This window comes from Notothenia coriiceps, unplaced genomic scaffold (assembly GCF_000735185.1).
Source record: "Notothenia coriiceps isolate Sejong01 unplaced genomic scaffold, NC01 NC01_scaffold00036400, whole genome shotgun sequence".
In the NCBI taxonomy this organism is placed as follows: domain Eukaryota; kingdom Metazoa; phylum Chordata; class Actinopteri; order Perciformes; family Nototheniidae; genus Notothenia; species Notothenia coriiceps.
In genome coordinates this window covers 611470-638950 of record NW_011369101.1, presented here as the reverse complement: position 1 = coordinate 638950, position 27481 = coordinate 611470, and the positions used below count along the sequence as shown (strand labels likewise).

Sequence of the window (27481 nt, the reverse complement as noted above, 5' to 3'; positions counted from 1 at the left end):
TTACAGGTGATGCCAGTTGAGAGAGGATGTAGAAGAACATAAATACTTAAAGGTCGAGATTTAGGACTCATGTGGAGAGTTTCCTGTGAGGTATTGAACTCAGTCCAGTAGGTGGCAGCATGTTTAAGCAAATCAAATCAAATTGAACCATCCTGAATTCAGACTGTGCACATGGTGGGTCTGATTCATATGGAGGTTGTGTCTTGCTTAATATATGTCTTTAAAAAGTCGTATCATATAAAACAATTATATATTTTTGAGCTTATGTGTTTTCACCTCATTTGTCTAGGAGCCTAAAGGGAGACAGTGTGCTGTTTGTGGAGGGGACCCCGCGTCTTAAAGGCATGCTGCAACGCCGTGACGCAATTCACACTCTCCTGCTGCAACACATTAAAATATGAACCGCCAGGGTTCCGACGTGAGGATGCTTCTTTTGGGTGTCATTGTCATTTTAAATTGTGAGTAGAGAGGGGGGTGTCGCTGTCTGAACACCACCCATTCACCAAAACAACACACGGGATCAGCGTCTCTTTGACAGATCTCGCTGTCGGTCCGCACCTCTCGCTGGGTGCACCCTCCGCAGGCTCCGGACACAGAAAGCTCTCCGCGCAGGGATCCTCATCGCATTACGCACATTTGAAGCCAGGATGCAGAGCAAACCAGTGGCCTGTACATGAAGATGCGATAACTACGGTGAGATTGAACGTTTTATTTGTCGATTTGATTTGCATATCAGCTGTTCGATCCATGGCTGTCACACGGTTACAGACAAAAAGAGCCTGAAGTTAAGGAGGACAAAGGGGCGGATGGAGACACAGGAGCTTTAATTATGTTGTCTTAACACGACCAGCACCCTTATGAAAATAGCTGTGTGTATGCTACTGTATGGCCCTGTGTACTGGGGTGTACTTCATTAAGAAAGCAACTGTATGTAGCTTTTATAGATTTTAAAATGTTCAGTGTTTTGATCATGTTGTCTATCACAGCTGTGTGGAGCATTGGAAGACATCTGTGGAGCAACTGTGGCTCATGTCCATCTATGGTGCTGTGAAGTGCACAGGTAGATCAGATGCTCAATCCTCTCCTCCCTTCTTGCAGGCCACACCATCACAGCCACCACCTAGACTTTCATTTAAGTTTCACACCAAATGTATTCCAGGGTTAGATCACCATATGTCTGTCCTTGTGTGAACAGGTCTCAAGAAGTGTATAGTGGATTCTCATAAATGTGAATTTGTTCTACTGTTATTATGATGAAGGTTATTGTAAGACATGCTTGACACTGACATTTTATTTTATGCCCTTCCACTTGTTCAGCCTAGTGTCCCCTTCATGCACGACACAAGATCACAACATTATAATGAGAGGCTATATATAGCATCTTGTTAAGTCACAGTAAAACTAATGCTGCTGCTCTGGAAGTAGATGACAACAGTTGCACGTTAGCCATTAAATCAATCTCTCTCTCTCCCTGTCTCTGTTTTTCAAGGGATGCTAGCACCATGAGTGCAGGTTGTGTTGCAAGAGGAGATTGAATGCTTCTTTAATCTCAAGGTAAGACTTATTTTCTGCTTTGAACTTGTGTGTGTGTGTTCTAGTTGGTAGCGCTGGAATTGATCCATAGCATTGAACGGCTCTCCTTCATCTCAACTCCCCTTACTAAAAGCCAAACCTCATTCACATATTCAACATTGTTAATCATGCATGTGGCTGTCTGAAAGCAAAGCACATGTTTGTATACATTTTCACATGCTGCATTAATTACTTTCTTTTTTTAAATACCGACAGCTGTGTCCCACAGTGAGGTGTGTGTTTGTAAATGGAGGGGGGGCTTGTGTCAGCAAATCTAAAGGGAATTCTCTTTCTTCTTAGGCTCAATTAGACAAATTGCTGTGAGGGTAAAAGCAAACAGTGGCAGCTGATCCATCTGAATGGGCTATTGTCTGTGGATAATAAAAAAAGGAGATTTGATGGCACACTCTGTTGCATGGCCTGAAACACATCCAAGATTCACGTAAAAATACAACATGAACAAGAAATATTAAGCTTGAAAAACGATGTCATTAGATCCATCTGTGTGAACAAGTGTGTGCTGCAGGCTGTGAATGTTCAAGTTGAAAATTCTGTTAACATTTTAATTTTGCTTGAGGGCGCCTTGCAAGACAACTCTTCAGTCAGCGTTCGACCTTGAACTTGTGGACATCGATATATGCTATGCTGTTGAAGTTAGGATTCTGTACATGTAGCATGATTTTGTACTTATTCTAAGGAACCAGTTTAAAGCTTTAAGATAAAGACACTTTAGAGAATAAAAGTCAGCACAAATTAACTTTTTTATTTGGTTTTCTAAACAAGAGTTTGTCATAGAAAAGTGCAATTGAATCTAGTGTTTTCATTATTCTGGCAAAGTTGGTGTACAAAAGTCGCACCCATTGATTTGGCTTTTTTTATATAAATGTTGTGGGCTGGAGGTACACTATGAGTCTGTTTTTTGAGTTGTGTTCCTTATTTCCAAATAAAAGAAATGTAATGGTTGTACAAATAGGGATATTTTAGACAACTCTGCTTTGGCAACAGTTTTGGGAATACCCTTTCCTGATTTAACATGACAAGGCCTAGCACAAAGAAAACTCCATAAAGAATGGTGGTTTGGTGTAAAACAAATTGGCTGACCTGCACAGAGCCCTGACCTCAACCCCATTTAACATCTCTGGGTTGAGTCGTGCCAAACTGCAAGCCGGGCCATATCGCCCAACATCAGATCACAACTTCACTGATGCTTTTGTGGCTGAATGGGAGTCAATTCTGCCGACCAAGTTTCAAAATCTTGTAGAAAGCCTTCCCAGAAAAGGGTTGAAGTGTTAAAAGCTCATGAACACACCCAAGTCGGAAGATTAACTTTCCATCTAGTCCCCAGTTGTGGTGATTGTGATGCTGACAGTATGTGCTGCAGGAAACTTGACTTTGCTAATGGATTTGTTTGCAAGATAAATTGACATGCGACACGACTTAGATGTGAATAAAAACACATGCACATTTGCAATAGACAGGCTCCTCAGTCATACACACACTTGTTGTTCAAATGAAAAAGCAGACAGAGCAGCGGCTGGCGCTAGTCACTGTGACGAGAAGCCTCAATTGTCACAGCTAATGGCCTCTGACGCTGCCGTGTGTGTGTGTGTGTATGTTTGTGTTTGTGTTATTTAGCTTTTTACCAGACATGAATTTGATAAAAGCACGCTGATAAAGACCATGTTTGACTCGACATATCCTATAAGCATTGATTTACTGCAGCTGGAGAGATACATGTTTGTGCCTACAATAAAGACAGGGAGAGTAATGGGTGGTGCTTTCATTTTATTGCGGGTATCTGGCGAAACAGGAAGTTGACGTTTGAGACAAAGGAGGAAGTACTAGCTGACTAGATTACACAGAGAGGTTTGACCTACACACTAAATACACACTTTGTATGCACAGGCTGTACTCAGCATGCAACCCAATTATATGTATGAGGTTTGCACTTCCCCTTTGCCAGAACCAACAATAAATTATAGAAACAAGCAATGTTGGGGAAGCTATTTTAATACTTTTTCAAACTATGAATTACTCCACACTGATGGAGGTGAATCAAGGCAACTACCAGGAGTCTTCTAGTTAGGTTAACTGAAGCTTGATAGAAAAAGTTGTGCAAACCACTTTATACAAAAATAAACGTATAGTTTATTTGCATGTAGTTCATTTCTCCTACTGCTAACAAGTAGTGGAGTAGAGCTCTTGTTGTTTCAAAGTACATTCAAAAAACACAATGTTGCATTGGGACAACAGGTTAATTCATTACAATGAACATTTTTATCACACATTCAATGTCCTGTCTAATCACTAGAGCACCAAATGTATATTAATCCACAGCTAAAATAGTCCCCAATAAATGCACTATTCTGTCCTGTTATGTCATCAGCAGCCTTTTATTACATCAGGGGACTCAGATAAAACATAATTTAGTGTATCCTAGCATAACACTGTTTCATCTGTTTAAGTTGTATAAAAGTAAGTGGGGACTTTCATCGTGTACAGGGGATTCTGCACCTGCAGCCTTGTCTTAAAAAATGTAAGATTATACTACCTGATTAACTGTTCCATCAATGTTCTTCTTGAGATGGAAATAATTAGCTCAGAAAAATGTAATCAGACGCTCACTCTCCAGACGCAGATGGTTTGATCATCAAAGATAACAGGTTTCCTCACACGGAGCCACTGAGAAATACACCCTGCTATGTCATGTAACTTATATACTAATTTCCAGTGTCTGTGCTGATGCCTCTATTGTGCGGCACATCCCTGTCAAAAAATGGGGGTGGGGGGGACTAATGCTTTAGATATTTTGAGCTGCTGTCTGAGGATTCTTCTAACGATGTCGGTCTGATGGCAGTGCTGCTTGTGGAATTTAAAGAGCTTCTTTTGCTCAACAGCAAGAGAGCTTGTAACAACTTGACACAGTGATCCATGAATACTAATTTCAAATATTATATTTAAGATTCTTCTACTTGCGTCTCCTATTAGCCACAGCCTATTATCTCTCCATTCTCATTTTCACAGTCAGTCTTCCTTTTATGATTACTAATCAGACACACTGTATTCCCTGCACTCTCATAATCCTGCAAAACAGCAACACTAAAAGAAACACTGCCCATTTATTCCTAGTGTTCATACAGGATAAAATAATAACAACATTGCAAATATTCATCTGTAAATACACTCACAGTCGATGTTTTTCTGTCTCCCTCCCTCCATCACTCCATTCATCATGTAATAGGGTGGATTATGACTAATACCAAATCCTCCGGCTGTTTGCTGGCTGTCAAGCAGCTTTTACAAAGATTATAAATTGCTTAATATGTTTTGATGCCTGTGTGTTTGGTCAGGACTGCGCGTTGATCCACCTTTTGATCTCCAAACTGTCTAATCTGGTTAGGCGGCACCAGACGTCGATTTTCATAGCAAATCTGCTAGTTTTCAAAGTGAAGCGTTAAACACATTTGGCACCAGTTGAGAAAATCAACAGCTTGTAATGAAGAAAACAATCACATGTTTGTCTCAACGCTGACAGAGAAGATCTGAGTCAACAACTAAAGATGTCAGGAGAAAATGTATTGGTGTTGACCACCATAATTAAAGGTTATTAATTGATCGTGCGCTCTTTAGTCTTTGAAAAAGTGTTCCCAACAACAGCTAAATTATAAACAAACACACTCTATTCCTCTTTCACCCTTCACAAAGAGGTAGATCTAAGTTTGATCCATTCCTTTGGTGCTTTGGTTTAGCTCCTACGCATCACACACACACACACACACACACACACACACACACACACACACACACACACACACACACACACACACACACACTGATAACCCTTCACTGGAGATTTGAAAGAACACTCACATACTCTGAGGAGACCAGGGTTATACAGTGAGGAGGAGCTGCCTTGCTAAACAAAAGGACGCGGGCATAAGGAACAAGATGAAAGCTTTACTGTTGGCATGGCAACCACCAGATGATCTGCATGGCAAGGTTTGACGAGTTGACGGTGGATTCTGGGTTGGAGAGAAAGAGAGGTGAGGAAAACCGGTTTGATCCAGCTAAGCTGCGTGAGTGTATTTATCTCCTCTTTTATTGTTTTTATTCTCCTTCGTCCTTTCGTCAACAGATTCAGAGCAGCGTTACGTGACATCAAACCTCCGCTCAGTGTTTCCTCTGAAGCTACTGGGAGCTCATTATGCTGCCAGTCCAAGGGCTAAGACCCTCGAGCAGCTGTGTGTGTGTGTGTGTGTGTGTGTGTGTGTGTGTGTGTGTGTGTGTGTGTGTGTGTGTGTGTGTGTGTGTGTGTGTGTGTGTGTGTGTGTGTGTGTGTTCATATCGGCTTTTGGGTGTTTGAGTGATTGTCTTATGCTGTTGGCAAATATATTGGTCTAACAGGCGTATTGACACATCACACATTAATAGTGTCAGGGTTGGTCCCTACTGCCCCTACTGGAGCAGCTCCAATAGTACAGAAATTATATATACATATTTTGTTCCCCCATTACTTTGAATGCTCTTTTGCATGTTATCTTATTTATATTTAATCAGGCATTCAAACATTAATGATCAGGCTGAATCAAATACGTTTTTTTGAGTTGATACAAATAGACATTAATAGGGTTGACCTTGGGATTGATCATATTTTTTAAATATATGTTTTACAGTTATAAACTCATTGATACACTTAAATACAATTGCATATTGTCATAAAAACATAGTTGTCTTAATGTTGCCACAGTTTTGATCACACCTGAAAATGAGTGGCAGATGCTGCTGTTTCATCTTTTCCTGGAAAATCGGCCACCTCCTTGAGGCTCTGTCCTCTCCTTCCTCTCTTTCTCCCTTCTCATCCTTTTATTCCTCTATCTCTCTGCCCTTCAGCAAGAGCTTAAATTGGCAAGCGTTGTGGAACTAACACCTCGACTGCGCCCCTGGAGGTGTGTCAAGAGGTGCTGTTAGTGTTTGCCTCCTCACAGTCTGAGTTTCCTTGATTTGAAAATCAGCCATTTTGAACTCTTCTTCCCTAAGTGCCTCTCGTCTATATTTCCCTGTCTTGTATAATTAATTTTTGGAAGGAATTGAAACAACCAGTGCAAATGTGAATTTCTCACATTGCTTTCATTCAGTCCTCTTATTACTGTTGCATTGTGTCGTGTAAACGGCAGCATATGCATGTACTGTTACCTGGGTGCGGACTGGGACCATGATTATTGTCACATCAAGTCAAACATTGATTTGAATCACAGTAGCCCTGTTTGCAACATTGATGAATATTCAAGCCAAGAGAAAAGGACATATATTTAAAATAACATTACATTCATTGAAAACAATATAATCTATCTTTTGAAAGGGAGCAATGGAGCCTGAAAGAAATGATTGTGTAGTATTAACCTGCGCTATGGTCATGTGACTGTCTCTGGCCCGCAGGAAAACAAATGACTCACGTGAGCCTTTGTGTCTTTTTCCATTGTCTCCCTCGGTCTACCTGCTTTAGGTGCTCTCTTCTCATTATCTGACTCCCTCAGTCTACGCTCCCTTTTTGCCGCTTTTGTTTGCGTTCGTACACATCCAGGCAACTGCACAGGTCATGTGACAAAGGAGCTCATCTCTGTGTGCGCTTCTGTGTGTGTGTGTGTGTGTGTGTGTGTGTGTGTGTGTGTGTGTGTGTGTGTGTGTGTGTGTGTGTGTGTGTGTGTGTGTGTGTGTGTGTGTGTCTGTCTCTGGGCTGTTAGTGACAATCGACTGCTCCATCAGCCACTCTCCCTTTCTCTCTCTGCATCCTGTGTTCATCTTCAATCCCTCTGTCTCACCCGATCTATCTTCCAGCTGTCACCCACCCCTTTTATTGCCTCGCCGACTTGCTCCTTACTTGACTTGCTCTCCATTTTCCTCCTGCCCCATTTTTCACCCAGTCATCGGCTCAGTATGTTCTGGACGCCCGCCTTGATTTTGTTTTCCTGGTTTTACTTTTCTACTTGATCTTCCTTCTGTGGAAACTTGGCGTGCCGACTTAACATCCTTCAGCAGAGGTCATGTTAGTCTGTCCTCTACACCTGCTGACTCATCCAATCACATCAACACTCTGTTACCTAAAGAGGAAGATTCAGTAGAATGGTTTTAGCAAAGATAAGACTCCTCAATTGAACAAATACAGCAAGCACACATCAACAGAAACACAGACAAAAAATATCATGATATATTATCATGTCGTACACATCATTTCAAAGCTGTGAACTTATCATTTCAAATCAGAGGCTTCAAATATGTTGTTTTTAAAGTCAAAATATCTCAGCACCTGTTGAGTAACTGTTGAGTCCTTAGTATTGATCCTTGACATAAAATGACTCCCACATGTAAAGATACAGTAGATTGTGGCCGGTTTCTGCTAAAGGACTGAACATTAAATGGGGAACTTCAAAGATTTTACACAACAATATATGTGTACAGGTGTTGGGGAGTGCTTCTGTTAATAACACGTTTTATAAAGCCCTTTATGGCTCAATTGGGAGCAGAGTGAAGTAAATTGCCTAAACTGGTGTCTCTTTAGTCACTGATGGTCAAGGCTAAGTGGTACAAATGTGGCTTGTGGAGGTAGAAATAAATGATTTCACCAGAAGACCTAATAGCGCTATACTGCCATAACAAACACAACATTTTAGACCAACCTGTTGGTGGTTAAGTTGTATCATGGGTAATGAAGAAGACACAGGGTTTTGACAAGGAATAATGGCTATACAACATTATATTGCTTCTTGCATCATGCTATGTTAATTAGATTCAATGCTTAATCACTGGAGGGCTCTTTGCCTATACATTTTAACTTATTTTCAGACCTTTTACTTTGATACTGTTCATTCATTTCACCAATGGATTGTTCTTCACACACCTTTCACCTTCCTCTATCATGGCATCTGTGCTGTTTTCTACTGTCCTCCGCTGGCAGCATCTTGGTAGGTTTAATCCTATTTAAAGACAAGCTTCCATCTTTATCGATTCGGTGAGGTCAACCTGTGTTTATCAACAAAGGCAGCAACGTCTTGCATACCAATGTTACAATGTATTCATAATCAATAGGCATAAATTATTTCGCAGGTTTAAGCATGACCTACTGGTGATCGGATTTCTATTGGTGTAGTGCAACTAAAGTTCTCTGAGGCACTTATACTATTCAAGTAGTATAAAAATACCTATACTATTTAAACAATAGTATAACATTGGAAATTCACTAGTTCATAGGGGGTTATATATGCAAGACCTTTCATTGGCAAGTCATTTCCTGCTGGTTGCCTGGGAACTGTTCCTAGCCTAGAAATAGGCCTGGCATTTTTTTTTTACCTTTTTAAAAAGAGGCTGCTCAACATGCCTCCTCAGGGCCTGAGATCTGTCAGGGTGTGTGAGAGTCCAGAAATATCTACCCATTCATCAAATGCAGAGAGAGGAGAGGGAGACCCGCTGAGGCTCAGTCAAAAGAGAAAAAAAGACTGAAAGTAGACGCATATTGAATCTGCTGCAGCATCTGCTAAACCCAATAAATCAGGATTTAGATTGAATTACACAACTAGAAACTAAACAACACTGTAGAGAATGCTTTTTGAGGCACACAGTTAGTGTTAAATCAATTAAGGGTTTTGGTAAATTCCTGATTTTCTGTGGTTCATTCAGCTGAGAGACTCAATATGCTGAAGGCAAACTGTTCATAAATAAATCTCCATCTCTCTCCAAGCAGCCGCTCTGTACCTCTCTCTCTTCACCACTCATTCTCATGTCTGTTTTTCTTGTTTGTGAAGCAGGATTGTTGGTCGGGAAGGGATTACAGATTGTGAATTAGGGAATGGTCACTGGAGTTTCTGTGTTTCTCTGATTTATCCTGTGTGGTCATTTCCCTTTCCATTTCCACTGTCTACCTTTCACCCCCTTATATTATTCTTACACCCTGCTGCTTTTAGCTCCCCCCTCTCGTCTCCCGGGGTGCTGGCTTTAGCTGATTAGAGTAGCCCTGCTTGCTTTGATTAATTGGATGAGTCTTCGTGCCAGACTCCTCTTGTCTCCTCATCCTCATCCAGGAGCGGATAAAACAAACACGGGGCTTTTAATGGCAGTGGTGCATTGATGAGAGGAACTAACTCAAACCGTGGGTGTGTCAGCAAACAGTTTACTCAACCTGAAAAGCAATAGACATGTTTCAAACGTTTTTTACCTACTCATATAGCCAGCTTTCTTTTGGCTGTGTAAGAACCAAAATACAAGCAGTATGTTATTTTAAATCAAAGTACAAATGCATCTGTTTTGAAATGTACAAGGGAATAACATAAAGGTATATCTACTAAATGTGATATATGTTAGTAGATACAAGCCCCATGTTAGCATAGAATATTTTAATATTCACCGTGGGACTTCAACAAACAGCTATTTTAATCATCAATATCAATTAATGTGCCGATTACTTTCTCAAGTCTATAAAAACACTGTAAGGTTAGGAAAAAATTCCAACCCATACTTACTGTGTAAAATGTGTACATTTCATATACATTGTACATGGAAAGTACTGATGTATCCACCAGTGATACGGTTTTGCATGGTGACCATCCTTCCATGCTCACCCTGACGACCTCCAAAACTTTTTAATCTGTCCTTCAGGTGTTTGTGACGACAACAACCACTTCCATCTCCATGTCTCCGTCTCCCCTCTTCGTATTTGACTCCTGTCTCCTCTCCTGTCTGTGTCATCCTCTGCATTTTCTCCCTCCATCGCTGCCATTTTTAAGAGAATCCCACTTCAAAAGCTTGTCTCTGAAAGGTCGTATGCAGACTCTACAGTCCCCCGCCCCTGTGGCTCTTCATCTTTCTTCTTTTTGTTGCTCTCTTTTATGTCTTTCTCGTTCCTTGTTCTTATTCAGTTTTGCTCTGTCCCTAGCACGGCCATGGCAGAAGGAACACACAACACCCCACTGTAGCACAGCCAAGTGCGAGGCTGGCAGGGAAAGTCAAATGCTCTGTTATTCCATCCCAGCAAATACAATCTCTGGAGATACGGCGCCAACCAGAAAGCCCCAAGGGGCGCCGGGGCTTTCTCAGAAATTCTGATTATCATACAAGCTTACCGCTCTGTTGTTCTCCTCTGTCCCTCCTCATTTCTATCAACAGCAGAACGACTCTCTCTCTCTATATATATATATATATATATATATATATATATATGTGTGTGTGTGTTTGTGTGTGTTTGTGTGTGTGCTTGTTTTGCCCCGCCTGTTTGATTTGGCTAACCAGGGATGATGGACGGTATGCGATGTGGAAGAATAAACAGGCACAATAACTCAATAACAACTTGAGGCCTCATTCAGTGAAATCACTGCACGATGAATGACTCTGGTTCCGCTGCGTTGAGACTATACAATAGACGCCTTGTTCCTGTGACCACTGGAGCCTAACTGCTGCTTTGTTGTGTGATTATGTCCTACATATTGTTGTGCGTGGGGGGGGGGGTACTTATATCTATGTATATGTTTATGTTTTTTACGATACCGTAAAGCATAGAAAATGCAAAACATGACAGTTATTGCCTATTAAACAATCAATTTCAGCCTAAATGACGAACGCAGTACTGATACGGGCAGTGCCCATACAATATGTGATTTATGAATACAAACAGCTAAAAGGAATACTCACATTTAAGGATTTTGTGCATTTTGAGGTTCATAATTTAAAAACACTTACAGTCTTTACCTAAATATTTGTTGTGTGTAATGTGAATGATGTTTCCAGTAGCAACAATCATCTATCTGACTCTGCTGTTCATCTCAGTTACATTATTATCTTTCAGCTCACTGTGTTGGTTTTACAGCCCATAATTATACTGATATGGTTTGTCTCACTACTCATTATCACCATTTCCAGCAGCAGCACTCAATGAGAAAGCTCTGTTAAACCAACAGCACACAAACAGCTTGCTTTACTGCACCTAATGGCAGAGAAAGTGGTGAGGAGACCCAAACAGAGGTGAAAGGAAAGTCAACAATGGACTTGAATTCACCGGGTGGCCAGAAACATGACTCAAAATGAATGCTAACATTACCCTGTACAAACTAAATGTCAGAAAAATAGTCCTGCACAAGTAGCCAACCCAATTTAAGTTATCAGAATGTTTTCAGATCGTCATTTCCATCCAATAGTGATGATTTTCCCTCCACGAGTCAGAGTAGCATCCTTCCTTTTGTTTTCTCCTGCATGATCCTTACCACCTCACAACAGTCAGCTGCAGCCCTGTGGGGGGTGGAGTTAAATAAAGCTGAAATGCTGATGGCCCCTCTCCTCGGGGCTCATGTGTTCTGAAGTAACCCATTAATCATGTTGCCATAGCAGGGCTGAGTGATGCTGGTAAGACAGAGAGAGACCAGGCCTGAGAGCGACTCAGTCTGTCAGCTAAAGCCTTGCATAATGAGGGCTAATGGACGGGGGGGCATAGACATACCTGTCCAGTCTACTCACATTAGGATGAATAGAGAGCTGCTGGGCTATTCTACTGTGTACTGTGTGTGGATGGAGAGTGTGTAGAGCATATGTTAATCTAATTTTAGATTACTGCACTGATGTTATATACCAATGTTTTAGTGTTTCTATGGTTGCTAACAATGCTTCTGTGTGTCTCTCTCAGGCTGTGAGCCCTGTGCAGGCTGGTGATGAGCAGTCAGGGCAGCAGCAGCTGGGGAAATGGCCAGCATGCTGACACCCCTCCACCTCGCCACGCCCCTGGACCCAAGCTGCAGGTGCAGCGCTCCCTCTCTCGTGACACCATCACCATCCACTTCTCTGCTCTGGGGAAGGAGGAAGACGACGAGGAAGAGGAGCTCTATGGCGTACCTCTTGAATCTAAATCTGAGCTTGATGTTGAAGGGGCTGATGTTCCGCCTGTCCTCAAGGGCTTGGAGGCAAGTGAGGAGCTTCTGTTTGAATCTGCTGGAATGGAGACTTCCTCTGGAGCTGCTCTACTTCCTGTTTCCTCCACCACCCTGTCTGCAGAGCCTGCAGAGCTTCCCCCACACACACCTTCTCCAGCTATGACTATTACCCCAACCGCCACACACCCCCACCTGAGCTCCACCCCCCCTGCCAGCTCATCCTGGCCCTCTGAACGACCCTCCGCCAACCTCCCATCCTCGGGCTCCTCCTCCCCTTCCAAGTCTGCAGCGATGTCCTCCTCCAAGCCTTTCCTCAGCCTGGTCAGGTCCTTGTCCAACGACGTTGAGTCTCGCGAGACTACTCCTCCACCTCCAACTACACCATCGCACGCCAGGCACCGTCACTTAATGAAATCTTTTGTCAAGTCTCTTTCCACGGACACTTCAAAGGCCGAACATCAGGAAGGGCCTCTTCAAGTGCAGCCATCCCAGCGGCCTCCACCTCGCAACATGCAGCTCTTCAAACAGTTCTCCCAGCCTCGCTTATGCTCCAGCCCCGTCGTTGTCACTAAAGCTGGTGGAGACTCCAAAACTGCTCCTTCTTCCCCCATAATGTCCCCAGATGGAAGATCTTTCTTCAAGGTCCAAGAGGTGGAGGCCAGGATCGAGGATACCAAGCGACGGCTTTCAGAGGTGATGTCCGACCCCCTGCAGCTCTTCAGTAAGATCATGGGGGATGAGTCTGGTGGAGGAGCTGCAGGAAGTGCCGCTCATCGTGCCAAATCGCTGTCCTCCAGCGCGTCAGAGCTCAGCGGAGCGACCACGGTGAATGGACACACGGAAGGGAACAACAACTATAGCATCAAGGAGGAGGAAGGGGCAGAAGAGGAAGAAACAGGCAAGGGTCCAGATTCTGTTTTGTTCTCCTTCCCATCGCTGGCCCCTGCCCCCGCCCAGGCCTCCTCCTCCTCCACTTTCGCCAGGTCTCCCTCTCTCACTCTGGGCCGCTGCTCCATGTCGGCACTGGTAGCCCGACAGGAAGACGAGGACTTCTGCGAACTGTACAGTGAAGACTTTGAGTTGTGTACCGACACAGAAACGCCAGAAGGGGATCGCCCAGGCTCCCAGCAGCCCCACACTGGTAGCACTGGGCTGTGTAGTGAACTTGACACAGAGGAGGAGGAGAAAGAGAAGGAGGAGTTGGAGACTTTGCCAGTGACTTGCCTCATCTTCCTTACACAGTTGGTGTACTGCTATATAATCCTTCCAGTGCCTCCATATGTATGTTCGGTGGTGCATGGGATAGTAGCTGGGTTCATGTTGGCCTTGCTGGTCCTCTGGCTGTCCTCTCCTCGAGGCTCGTCATCGGGGACGAGGAAAGGAAGGGGAAGGATGGATCATTGGAATGTTGCCCAGCTGGATATCAAAGAGCCAGGAACCTTCAAGGTGAGTAAAAACATTGCATGTTGCTGAATGACTTTCAAATGTAAACTTGTTTGGATCTGTTGTCAAAAAACGGTGTCCTTGCTTCACTGCTTCTTACACTAGCATTAAGGTCTTACTCTGATAGTGTTGCAACATTATCATTTGCGTAAGATGCATGCTTTGAGATGATTTGCAGGTAGTCAAAGCTTTAATGCAAACTTGCAAAAACAACTGAACATAGCCAACACCATAATGAAGTCTGATAGTGGAGATTAAAGATGACTAGAAGTTGAGTTGATTCAAAGTTCTTTTTGGGGTTCCTTTATGAATGATTTGATTTGCGACCATTAGGCTAGATAAGAATAAAGACTTGATCCCCATTAAATCAACCTTTTTCCATTGAATCAGAGTGTGTTTATGTGTCTGTGTTATGTTATTAATAGCTATTAGACTGCATAGGCTATAATGCACAAGATGCCTAATTTTCCTTTACATTAATACACTACATTTGAACAATCGGGTAGGCAAATTCATTCAAATATGGAATAACTAGTGGCATTAGAATGTGCCACCGAATTAGGGCTTTTATGCCCAAAGTATTTCTCCGGGAGGGCCTGTACCCAGACCCTCGTGGCTTGTAACTTGTTGGCTCTTTCATATCCTTGGGGGAAGTCGTGATCAGAAGCTCAAAAAGACAAACTAGGATAAAGAGAGGAGAAGAACATGTTCATGTCGAGGAGCTAGGCAGACTAGCAAATGCAACCTGCCGTATTTGGTTCGGTTTTCAAGGTTCAAGGTTCTTTATTGTCAAACTCACATAGCTACAGAGTAATTATGTCGTTGAAAATCTTGGGTCACAGGCTTCTCCAACAATGCAACACAATAATACAGATAAGCAGACAATATTAAAACAATATTAAAATACAGTATATTAAAAGTAATACAAAAAGAAAAATAGTTTTTTAAAAAGTGAGAAAAAAAGTGGAATAGTGAAATAAGAGTCTATATACAAGCTATTGGAATGATATATTAGATAATAGATAAATAATTACTAAGTAGCAGATGAATGTTATGACATTGTTTCAGCAGTTCAGGTGTTTAACAGTCTTATTGCCTGTGGGATGAAGCTGTCTCTGAATCTGGTGGTTTTAGTCCGGATGCTGCGGTAACGCCTGCCAGACGGCAGCAGACTGAACAGTTTGTGGCTGGGGTGATGGGGTTCTTTTATAATCCTGAAGGATTTCTTCCTGAGCCGCTGGGAGTAAAGGTCCTCCATGGATGGCAGCTTTTAAGGAGGAAACCAGTTTATGTAAAACTAGAAGACTTGGAGTGGGATAGGATAAGGGTCCCTGTTTGAAAATGTAGTTTTGGCAAGAGTAGACTTATATTAGATTTAGCATTAAAGGTTTTACAATTGCAGTTGCTTGCATCTGTATGACAAAAAACATCCAAAGTGAGAACAGCAAACAGTGAGCTGAATCCAATATATATGTGTTTGTTTTGATGACAAGCATAAGCTTAACTGTAGTAAGTGCTTTTGTTTTGTACATTTTTACTACATGTTTTTCACTTTCCCACTAGCCAGGCACTGAATTATCCCCTGATGTTTCTATTGAATTGGCTTTGCTCTCAGAGCCTCCTTAGGGACTGATAAGGTGGGAGTTGGATGAGAATTAAACTCTATCCAGCCTCAGGGGGGACCAGCAGCCACATATTGGGCTTTAATTACCCTTTTGAAAACGTCTACAATATTTTCACTCTGTCCTCTGTTACCCTCAGTTAGTGCTGAAGAGAAATGTTTAGTATTTTGAGGGATTATGTAAGCTTGTGTTTGTGCCTTCAGTGGTATCAAGCTGTTGCACAGGAGAGCCTGATAGCTAGCGGGCACAGCTGTTCCAAAAAGAGGAGCTCAGCAGTTGTGCACACCATGATACACACATTTCAACGATAGACCAAAGAGCACACAAGTGCAGGGCAGCAGCCGGGGACACACACTGATTCTTCATCCTTCTCTCCCCCCCAGGATCAACTCAGACTCAGTGTTTCAGATGACCCACTTTACCTTTTGTTGTGTGTTATGAACTATGTGGTACCACCTCTGAGTGACAATTTAGTTTTTAAATATACCGGAAGGTGATTTCATATATTTTTCTTTTTAAATACTGCAGGGAGAGTTGTTTATTGATGACAACAGTTTGCAGTCAAAAGTGTTGTATCCCTACGCTTTATTTTAACAATAGAACCCCACTAAAGATTGTGACATTAGGTTATTACAGATATATTTGTTATCAGCTTTCAATCTTGGCTCGTAAGTAACAAGACTGGCTGAGGATGCCAGAACATTATCAGTCACTATTACAAAACAAAAAAGACTTATCTTTACAAACCATATTCATCCTCCAATTCAAATGTGTTAGTGTTGTCCGTTTATGTAAAAAAACTATTACAATTGTATGCCATCTTTTTTAACTCTCCCCTATTCAATATCAGCCTAGAACGACCAGTATATTATATTAAGATAAATCCACTGGTGGGAAGTGCAAAACATGTTGAACGCCCAACAGTTCAGTTTTCTTTCACTCAAATACTTGCCTGCCTTTCGCTTTCTTTTTTTTCGAAATATCCTCCTCAATAAACTTCATCATAATGAGATTGTTATAAGATGACTCAAACAACTTAAGCACAATAAACATCTGACGGAAGAATGTTCACACATAATATTTCAGTCCATGGGTTAGCATGCCAGCTGTAGAAAAAACAATAGCAAAAACAATAAATATTTGTGCAGTGTAAACACCAATATCAACTCACCTATACAGAAATAGTGAGTAAATGTATACCCCGGAAATCTTGGTGTTTTAATTTGAGTCTGATGTGTGTATATTTGCTGTAATGATAGATATAGAGTCTGTGTCAACTAAAACGTTTTCCCTCTTGACCCCCACTCCCAATCTCTCAGGGCTGGATGAATGAGATCCACTGCTACGACCCGGAGATGTACCACGCCACTTTGACCCACTCTGTTTACGTCCGTCTAGAGGGCTCTGTGCTGCGTCTCTCCAAACCCAACCGGAACATTTCCCGCCGTGCCACACACAACGAGCCTAAACCTGACATCACTTACATCAGCCAGAAGATCTATGACCTGACGGACAGCAAGGTGGGTGTATGTGGGAAATTAAATAGAGACATGCTGACATTTCAGAACTGTAGTGTATGTGTGAGGGAAGGAAATGAATTATATACGTGTAACTGTAAGTTTGTGTGTGTGTGTGTGTGTGTGTGTGTGTGTGTGTGTGTGTGTGTGTGTGTGTGTGTGTGTGTGTGTGTGTGTGTTTGTTTTTCTCTGCTGGCTCCTCAGTTTATTTGTAACTTTGATGATAACCTTTACACACAGTGACATGAAGCACATGTCCCTTCATATTTGCCTTTGCCTGAGTGCATGCTCGCTAATAGGTCAAGTTCAGTGACACATCTACTCATTTTCAGTGTCACATAGTGTGTGTAAACAGGAAGGGAATATCACAGGTCACTAACCCTGTACACACAAGTTTACCTCTTGTGTAGTAATGTGCTGACTCAATGTGTTGTGTATCCAAAGGCAGGACAGTTCAAAGACATCTCTTAGCATTGCAGCACAGGGGTCCTTGTAGCTCCCCTTATTGACTGTGATTATTGTGTCTTTCTCATATAACATTTGTAGAACATGTTTTGTTATAGGGTTTCATTATGTCCATTAAAACATACTGTAACTCTAAATAATTCCAAATGCCAGCCACTGAACTAGCTTATTTAATCATTGACAAAATAAAGGTCATGTTCCTTTATTGCTGGTCAAAGAGAAAATTAACATTGGGTTAAATACAAATAACTACATAAGGGATGAGAAATGTGCACTTCTATTCCCGCCTGCATTGATTTCATGTCCCCAGTCGCTACCACTCACACCTTACATTTTGGCAAGTCCATGCTTTACTACAGTCAGAATAACTGTTTGAATCACATATTTGTTGTCCTCATTATAATGGTGGTATTCTTTGCCCATAAAACAACAACAACACACTCCATCCTCATCTTCCTGCATTTGATCAAATATAAACTCTGTCTATGTGCCCCCAATAGATCAACTTGGTGCCCCAAAGCTTGGCTAGGAAGAGAGTTTGGAACAAGAAGTATCCCATTTGCATTGAGTTGGCTAAGCAGGAGGACTTCATGTCCAAGACCCAGGTAGAGAAGTCTGATGCTGGGGAGGAGAAACTAGCAACGCTGGGTGAGAAGCTCGAACGAAGTGAGTCAGAGTTGGTATCGGGATCAAGCTCAACAGAGGAACCCAAAAAAACAACTTCTGCAGGCGGGGAACTGACAATCTACTTGTTTGGGAGGACGGGTCGGGAAAAAGAAGAGTGGTTCCGGAGATTTCTTCTAGCGTCCCGAATAAAGGCAGAGGGGAAAGGTGTCAGTCTGCCTGGCATCTGCAAGAGTGGTGAGTGAGATGTACAGTGTCACACACCAAGATGCAAAATAGCCATTTACATTCTGTTTATCTGTCGGTGTTATCCTTTCCACACACATACTGTATTTGCACAGACACACATCACTTCCCCGAATTCACAATAGTTATTCTCTTGAGTATTTAACTGCACAGCCATCAGATCTGTGCATAAGCCCCGGCTTAGGGACTGCCAATCCCCTCAACTGAGTGAACAGATGAGTGTGAATGGGTCAGCAGGATTACATGCACAGAGAAGCAACATATTATAGTATTGGTCTCCACTGTGCGATATAAGCCTGCAAGGATAAGGCCCAATTTAAAGGGAAACACTAGCACTGGGTGGGTCCAGTGATAAAGGAAGTGCAGGGTGAAGAGGATTACCAGAAAGATCATTTAAAGCCTGTTTGTGGATATTCATAGCAATTATGTTTTAAACGACTATTTCACTGCTAATATGAGTCAGAGAGGATGCAGTGTGTCATGCGGTGTAAAGCATGCTGATTCAGAGTGTTGCAGTATGCTGTGAGAAATACATTAAAAACAGATCCTCTCTCTCTCTCTCTCCCAGACCTTGAGCATGCATTATGTATGTGAAATACAATGCATTGATTTGAATCAAGGAAAAATGTTGTTGGTGATCAAATGTATCCCCCCCCTTACTCACATCCTGCACCCTCTGTCCTCCACTTTTAGCCTTCTTGTCCACCCACAGCCGCAGTAGCAGCCCCCAATTGGGTGGAGGCCTGGAGGCTGACAGCAGGAGCAGCAGCCGGGGGAGCCTGGAGGAGCTGTCGCAGCTCCGCCACAGAGACCCCTCCTCTGCTCTCACCTGTGGCTCTACTGCAGGGATGAAGCAGAAGATGCTGTTGGACTATAATGTCTTCATGGCCAAATATGTCAACCCCCAGGCGCCACAGACAAGCCCAACTGCCACTGAGAGCCCTGGGCCCAGCCCCGAGAGCAGCCCCAAAACTACTAAAAAGGTATGTGACAGAAATGAAAGGCTGAAAAGAGATAGACAACTTACCAGGCAAAGTGATCCAGATCTCCAGTCCTTTGGGACCCCATGGCCATTTGTTAGTGAAATAACATCAACTATGTCAGTCTTTTTGTCTGCATTTTTACTTGGAGGGTTCACTGTAGATTTTTGACAACTAGTAGCACTGCTGAGCAATGTTTGATTAGTGGGCTAGTTTTGATTTGTGATGCTATTTTGACATTGATGTTGGAAGTCATAAAAAATTACTTTGCAATGCAGGGGACAAGGAAGAAGAATAAAAGTACACGGACAGCGGATCTGCATCTAAATTCATTATAACGCCTCTATTCTGCATACATTTTGATCAATTGTCAACAAACATGGCAAGTCTTAGATCATGGACAACAATGCCATTGCCAAAAGGTGTAATTCATATTTACAACGTGAGACATAGATATGGCTACTAATTAGGCTGGGTTAAGGAAGCAGGAAGAGGCAGAAATTGGCGACCATTCAAATCGCTTTGTGATTTTGTCATCCGCTTTAGATATGTGATCAAACAGATCTTCAGTTTGTTTACAAGAAATCTCCAACAGTCAGATCTTCATTATTTGATTTCATATTGTCAATTTGTAGAGGGGGAGGTCAAAAGGGGAAGCTTTTTCCATGAAAGTGTATGGACATTGGATTGAACCCAAGCTTTATAAAGACTGTTATCATACTCTTTTAGCTTAATTTTTATGTCGAGAAGATTGAAGCTACAATACATACCTGTGTGTGTCCCTTAGACACGCAGGAGTTCAGAGGAACCTGCGGAGCCCGAGGCCTGGGTCAATGCTTTTGTGGGACGGATGTTCTGGGACTTCCTGGGAGAGAAATACTGGGCTGATGTAGTCTCCAAGAAGATCCAGATGAAGCTCAGTAAGATCAGGGTGGGTACTACAGTATTACTAACATGTCAGAAAAAAAAGAGTAACTTTATCTCATGACTTTTTTGTCTTGAGGGTTAAGTCAAAACACCATTTTGTACTGTGTTTCAGCTGCCATACGTTATGAACGAGCTGACATTGACAGAGCTAGACATGGGCTTTTCCATTCCTAAGATCCTCAATGCCTCCAAACCCTCTGTGGACCACCAAGGTAGGAATAGAAGCTACACTAGGTATGTCATGTTTTTCACACAGCAGTAGCTACAATTTTACCATCAATCTTTTTTTCCTTTCCCTTCTATCCTCCATCCGTCATAATACCCAGGTTGTTTATCAGTTCTCCCGCTTGTCTTTCTGTCTAAATAGTAAGACATGCTCTTGTTTTTCTTTCCCCTCAATCCATCCATCTTCTTCATCTCCCTCTCGTACCATTTGTCCATCTTCCCTAAGCTTTGCTCTCCTTCTCTCTTGATGAAGAGAGACATTTCTCCACATCTCCTCTGGAGTCTAGCCTCTCCACGTGCCTCGCTCTATTAAGCCACAGTGATTAAACTTCATGTCATTGGTCCCCCTCATCCATTACTCAGGCACTGACTCACCCTGCCTGCTGCTTGCATTTGGCCATAACAAAGGGGTGGGTTGGACACACAGAGACTATACAGATATGTGAGGCAAATAAATTTCAGACGATTTTAGGCAGAGGAGGATATTTGCTATTCTTCCCCTAAATGTATATAGATGTAATGCGTAAGTTGCCATATTTATATTCTTCTGTATAACTTTTGAATAGTCATAGTTTTCTCCAAAGACGGTTTAGAAGAAGGAGAAATACGTCTTATTTGATTTGAGTCTCAAGACATAAAAGCATTGAAAAGGTATTACATTTTTCGTTTCAGTTGAAGCAGCCAGTCATGAGTCATTCTGCTGTCAGCCACATTTTCACGGCTGAGTCTGCAATGCTCATTAATGTGTTCTGTCTGTACCAATACACCCACAGAAATATACTCACAAAGCATAATCACTTGATCCCAGCCCATAATTAATCCTAGGGGACTGGCACCTCGCTGTAAACGTGTATGAACACAACAGGATGCTTTTGTTTGGATGGTTACATTCCCAATTTCATATCTTTTTGATATTTATTTTCTGTTGTTATGATGATAAAAAAGAGGTTGAGTGAGTGCTTCCTGACTACTTAATGTTGGGAGGACATGATTTGATTTACAATGTTTATTCTGCAAGCCCACAACTAATAAATGCACACAGGCTTGTGTAGAGCCCTGTATTATTTATATAATGTAATTCCAGGTTTTATTAAGGACATTGATAATGTGACTTTATGACTGCTAGACTGTCAAAAAGATAGGACATAAATGGGTTGAGTGATGTCACTGTGAGACTAATGCTCATTTTAAAGAAAACCCAACTGTTGAATAAATAAAGGTTTAGGTGCAAAATGTTTTTCTGATCTAGTAGTCGTAGTGAAGGAGATATAATAAGGGTGACGTCATAATAATGGTATAAATCAAAAGGGTTTATCATGGTGTGAGCATGAACATTTATATATTAAAATATGTTTATAACATATTGCATTACATCGTTTATTTGTAGGAAACTGGTGTCAGCAGAACGATCATATTGTAAAGTCACCTATATTTTATGATAATAAGCAGTGAGCTAAAGAAAGAAAAATTTGAGTATTTATATAAATGCAGTAGTAATTTCTGTACAGGTTACATCATATATCAAAATATTTAATTATATTGGCATCGCATGTCATTCTTTATTTACAGATTAAGTTTTGGATTTTTTTTTCTTTTATTAGTTCAACTGAAAACAGGCACAGGGGAGGGAAAGAGAGAGTTAAGAAAAAGCGCTGATTGTCAAATGCATTGACGAGATGAAAGAAACAAAATGTCATGATGACACTTCAGGAAAAGAAAAGGTTTCAATAGCTTAGAATCAAGGCTATATCTTTTATCATATAATATTGTTTTTGTTGGAATATATTTCTGAGTTCAGTGTAGAAACACCCTCAAGCTCACTGGTTCAGGTACAGTATGTTTATTCCTCAAAAATGAACTAGGCCCTCCAGACTCCCTCTAACTCCAGTGTGTCTTCTTCTACATGGAGAGAACAAGACATTGTTTTCTGAGTTATTACTGTCATTAAGCGTCTCTTTTGACGCTGCCTCCACACAGATACAAATCAATGAGCATTTTTTCGGGATTGGAAAATTAAGAGGAAGAAAGAGCGAAGCACTTATAGATAATAAGATTCATCGAGCAAACAGCGAATAATCAACATCTCAATAGTTCTTCCGTCACCTCCTGAGAAGTGTAATGTTTAAACAGGAAGTAGTCTGATAAGCCAATAACCAGGCCCGCCTCCCCCAGAGCTAACCTTTTTCCTTGTTTGCTGGAGGTTGGGACTTCCTCCTGTCAGCTCTGCAGGGGACCTTAAAGCAATTAAACATAGGGCAGGAGCTTCTTGTTTATTCAAAGAAATGACATGAGTTGGGAATTGTAGTTGTTGCACTGGGGGGCATAAGGTAGCATGATTTATTTACATAATAAAATGTAATATCTCTGTGTGGTATCCCTCATTATCTGTCCAGGTCTGTGGTTCGATCTTGAGGTCTCGTACACGGGGTCCTTCCTCATGACACTAGAAACCAAGATGAACCTGGCCCGTCTGGGGAAGGAGGGCGAGGGGCTCGGGGAGCAAGGAAAAGAGTGGTGAGGCTTTCAATAACATTCAGGGATGAAGATAATGAAGCTAAGTCTGCATTTAGAATGTCTTATATATGTTTCAAATAGAGTGCCACAGTGACGCGTCCTAAAACCCGGAAGTAAGTTAGCATTTTACCACTTCCGGTTCCTTCGACAAAAACCAATGCAATATCTCCATAGGATTTTGGAAAATAGCTCGAAATAAGGTCTGTGGTTGACACAAATTGAAGAGACGGATCACGTTTTGTTCAGCCGGATAATATCCACATGTCTACCCTACTTTTATAATTTTTTAATCATAAATCTATGATTCGAAAATTATAAAAGGGTTTTAGGACGCGTCACTGTGGCACTCTATTGATTGTTTGTTTGTGTCATTTTCTCATCATACATTATCTGTGACCCACATAATAGGATTACCTTTATTGCTTCACAACGCGAACCCTCCAAGCTGGAAGTTAATTGAGCGGATTTACATTTGGAACCATATTAGTTGTCACCTTTGTTTTTTCTTACCATTTTCTATTGGCTTTTCCTCCCTTCTCTTCATATATGGATCCTCTCTTTGGATGCTTACCACTGTGGATTTGCCCAATTTCTGGTGAGTTTGGGTACACCTGTCTCTAGAAAGAATAATTTATAAATAAAAACATTTATTCAAATCAGTAGGGATGAACTAATTGGGAATTATAGTCTGACTGTGCAACAGTGAGTGTTTATGTGTGTGTGACAGGCCCAGGCCACGGACGTACTGTCTGGCAGACAGCGATGAGGAGTCGTCTAGTGCCGGGTCTTCGGATGAAGAGGACCCCCCCGAACTCCTCAGTGACAGAGCCATTCTTCCTGGAGCAGAGGGGTGAGCGAATGTCTCTTAGCAACAATAACGTCATTATCTGAATTGAGAATGGGCTGCAACAGATTCACACTGATGTGTTGAAACAGTCTGTTCTGCCCTTCCAGTCCGCCCACCCACCTACTCAGTGCCACACGTTTGAAAGCCTGCTGCTGATTTAATGTAGCACCCGGTCACTTCCTCCATCGTGGGTGCTGAGTAGAGAGAGATGCTGTTATGAATAAATAAAGAACCTGACTCACTCCTTGCCTCCCCTCCTCCTTCCATCCTCTGCTCACGTAGCTACGTGGGAGGCCACAGGCCCAGCAAGATTATGCGCTTTATGGACAAGATAGCCAAGTCGAAGTACTTCCAGAAAGCCACAGAGACGGAGTTCATTAAGAAGAAGATGGAGGAGGTGTCAAACACGCCCCTGTTGCTAACTGTGGAGGTGCAGGAGTTTCGTGGGACTCTGGCTGTCAACATCCCACCACCCCCTACGGACAGGATATGGTATGTTCACTTCCAGGGACGAGTGCATTCAGTCAGTAGGATGATTCCAAGGGAATATTGGTTTCAGATTATAACTCTGCACCCTCTGCTGGGCAAACAAGGACATTCATACGATGAAAGAACAGAATGTTTAATCACCAGTAAATTAAATTCACTTAATGTTTAGAATTAAAATGAGGGCACAAAGCAGTGTGGGGAATGTTAAATCCTTAAGGACTTTCTTTGTTCTTTAAAAGCTTCATTAAAATGTGCATAATTTTCAGCCAAATTTATGTCACACATTTCCTGGACAAAGTGCCTGCTTTTATGTAGCATGTAAGAACTTGGATTGCAATTCAGCTTGTTTTGTTTTAAACTATTAAAAAAATAAAATAATAATAATGTTCTTCTCGTCAGGTATGGTTTCCGGAGTCCGCCTCACCTAGAGCTTAAAGCACGGCCTAAACTGGGTGAGAGGGAGGTCACTTTAGTTCATGTGACAGACTGGATTGAGAAGAAACTAGACCAGGAATTCCAGGTATACACTGAAAAGATGCACATGCTTAATTATGAATACAATTTGTTTAAAATGTTAGAAGGTTAGGTCATATCACGTGATGTTTACCAACTCCTGTGTGGTTTAAAAACCTCAGTTGCCTGACTGAGAGGCTTAAGGTTTACTGAAGAGCAAAGACAATGTCCCCCCAGATGTTTAAGGGTCAGTGTTTGGGTAATAAAAGAGGACATTGGGATTAATCTACGGCTGCCCACCTACATGCACTTCAAAGCAGTCTGCCTGTGGCTTTCCCTCCCCTCGTATATACAAAGTAATGATACGGCTGCCTCTAGATAACTGCCCTGAGGCACACCTGCAACTACTGTCCCAGTCAGGTCTACCACACATCTACATTTATCCCTGCCTGACTCCTCTGGGGGTTATTATTATGTACTCCCCCGCCTCCATGGCAGTAAAATACAGTGCAGAACTGCTCACTGTTGTCATGTGTGAGTGAGTGTTTACATCTGGCTTTCAACAATGGCCAAACTCAGTCCTTATTGGTTCCATCCAATACATAACATTGCAGGGTTAGATACACGGGGGTGGCTGTTAAGGTATTTTTTTCTTTCTAATTCATGTCAACAGAATTAATATCATGCCTGTGTCTTTATTTAGTTTATCACAAGTGTATTCATTTGTAGTTTCTGCTCCATCCATTCTCTACACTCTTTCATTGAAAATACATATTTCAGTTTGATAAAATTAAGTAATTATAATGCTTTTTTTTGTTTGATTTTTAAGTTTTTAATGACTCCTTACTGTGCTTGCTCTCCCACAGAAAATATTTGTGATGCCAAATATGGACGATTTATGGCTACCCATAATGCACTCTGCCATGGACACACGTTCGAATGCCAACATGGTTACTGTGACAAATGAGGCCTTGAAGGACCAAGAACCTGAGGAGTCTGAGGTCTCCGAAGAGTGAAGACCGCTGTTCAAAGTGTGTGATGACTGACATGTTATCACCATGGCAATATGATGAGTCCCCGCCCCTCTCAGAGACCCACAAGTGCAGCAACGGGCCGGGCCAACTCCAATATTTTTAACCATGTTCCAGTCCCATTGTTGCACCACACATGAAGTGCGTCAAAAACTGTAAATGGGGGCTGTGTCGTAATCATCTGGGGTGACTCCAAGCAGGGAAACGGAAGAGAGTTGTGACTCATAGATTGTCCTCCAATCAGTTTTATTCTTAATATGTTTCATTTTCTGATGGAATTTAATACATGGGGCATGTCCAGACTGCTTTAACAAACGTGTGTGTTGGTGGATCAACATAATAGCCATCAGAAGAACCATAAGACCTGTGATGTACATCTGCACTAAACATGATAGTACAATACATTTTAGTGCGACCTTTCTAATCGAGCATTTTGTTGCTAAACAGTTCCAAAGCTTTGAAGCACCTGATGAAGACAGTATGAGTTTGAGGGAAACATCCTAAGATTTGGATAAGATTTTTCTGGAAGTCCCTGTCTCAATTGATACATATTTCACAGGGACAACTCATTGATCAACCATCCACACTGCTGCCTGTGCCGGTCGCCTGGCACCTTTATGCAAACAGATCAACGGCACTTTGTCCATCGAAGACACTAGGTCAGTTTAAATCCACAATGGACACAATCACAACATACAGCTTGTGTGCTTTTAACCATGTGGTAGGGATTAGAGTTAAAACTGACTTTAGAGGGGAACATTTAAAAGTATCTGCAAACACAGCAGCTAAACATTGCCTAGGTCTGATGAATGTAAAAACTTGAATGCAGCTCCTCAGCTGTTCAAGGAATAGCTCATTCACTGACAACGTGCTTCTACGCAACATGCTTCAAGACTTCTTTTCATGTTATATCCAGAGTTGAGCTAAAGTAATAATTTTGGTTTTATTGCCAAAGCAATTTTTCACTCCTGAGGTAAGCGTTGAGAAAATAAGCAATCGGTGTATTCGCTTGTGTCCCTATTGAGGCCACTGCAGTGATGTACTGCACACGTTTGGACAGGAGACGAGAAAAACCCTGAGTTTTTAGGTCATAAAAGAGGGAGACAAACTCACTCTTACCGCTTTATTTGAATAAGTGACATACTGGATATTAGCCATATTATTTAATGTTGTCAGAAGACATCCAGCTAATGAATGCTCTTAAATTATTTATTGATCTGCTGTTTTTCGTACTGTTTTCCAAGACATACCATTTTACTGAACAGCAGCGTTGTATTCTGCCAAGACGCTAAGCTGCTTTACAGGCGACTATTATTTTGTACATGTTTTGTTTAAATATATGTGTTGGCAAAGTGTAAGAGGCAGAAAGTGCCTTTAAAATAAACATTCCTCCGTAGTCAGCCATCACATTTGTTGCATCAGTCGAGGATATAGAAAGTGTCTTTGTGCCATTACTGTGTCTGTCAAGACATGCCCTATGGTTTCACAAGTTTTGGTGTTGTTCTTTTGCACAGTGATGACAAAAATATCAAACATTACTGTTGTGTTCAGTGATGTCAAAGAATGTTACGGTTCTGATCGTTGTGGATCAATAAAACCTATTGCTTGGAAAGAGTTTGAGC

The 27481-nt window shown here is 41.8% G+C and overlaps 3 protein-coding genes across 5 annotated transcripts in view; all 3 read left to right on the top strand.

The window, feature by feature from the left end:
* The window catches only part of LOC104963762 (forkhead box protein P1-like), a 924791-nt gene that overhangs the window by 421089 nt on the left and 476221 nt on the right, over nt 1-27481 (top strand). The gene's annotated exons all lie outside the window — the stretch shown is intronic.
* The window catches only part of LOC104963749 (mitochondrial import receptor subunit TOM40 homolog), a 666013-nt gene that overhangs the window by 231878 nt on the left and 406654 nt on the right, over nt 1-27481 (top strand). The gene's annotated exons all lie outside the window — the stretch shown is intronic.
* tex2 (testis expressed 2) lies at nt 356-27471 on the top strand. Of its 3 annotated transcripts, XM_010792386.1 has the most exons (14): nt 356-693; nt 987-1060; nt 1490-1554; nt 12233-13922; nt 16861-17061; nt 18024-18384; nt 19087-19376; nt 20161-20304; nt 20413-20512; nt 22919-23039; nt 23773-23889; nt 24169-24378; nt 24775-24895; nt 25695-27471. In XM_010792386.1, the coding sequence occupies exons 4-14, from the start codon at nt 12258-12260 to the stop codon at nt 25842-25844; spliced, it is 3480 nt and encodes a 1159-aa protein (XP_010790688.1). In that variant the 5' UTR covers nt 356-693; nt 987-1060; nt 1490-1554; nt 12233-12257; the 3' UTR covers nt 25845-27471. The 3 variants fall into 3 exon arrangements, with proteins under 3 accessions (XP_010790688.1, XP_010790687.1, XP_010790689.1); XM_010792385.1 differs by lacking the exon at nt 987-1060; XM_010792387.1 differs by lacking the exons at nt 356-693; nt 987-1060; nt 1490-1554 and adding an exon at nt 5553-5615.

Bases quoted from the DNA above. Each gene is read 5' to 3' on its own strand.
- tex2 (XM_010792385.1), top strand. From the start codon at position 12,258: ATGAGCAGTCAGGGCAGCAGCAGCTGGGGAAATGGCCAGCATGCTGAC. The intron at 23,040-23,772 runs GTGAGGCTTTCA...TGACAGGCCCAG, and splicing joins GGGGAGCAAGGAAAAGAGTG to GCCACGGACGTACTGTCTGG. The intron at 24,896-25,694 runs GTATACACTGAA...GCTCTCCCACAG, and splicing joins AACTAGACCAGGAATTCCAG to AAAATATTTGTGATGCCAAA.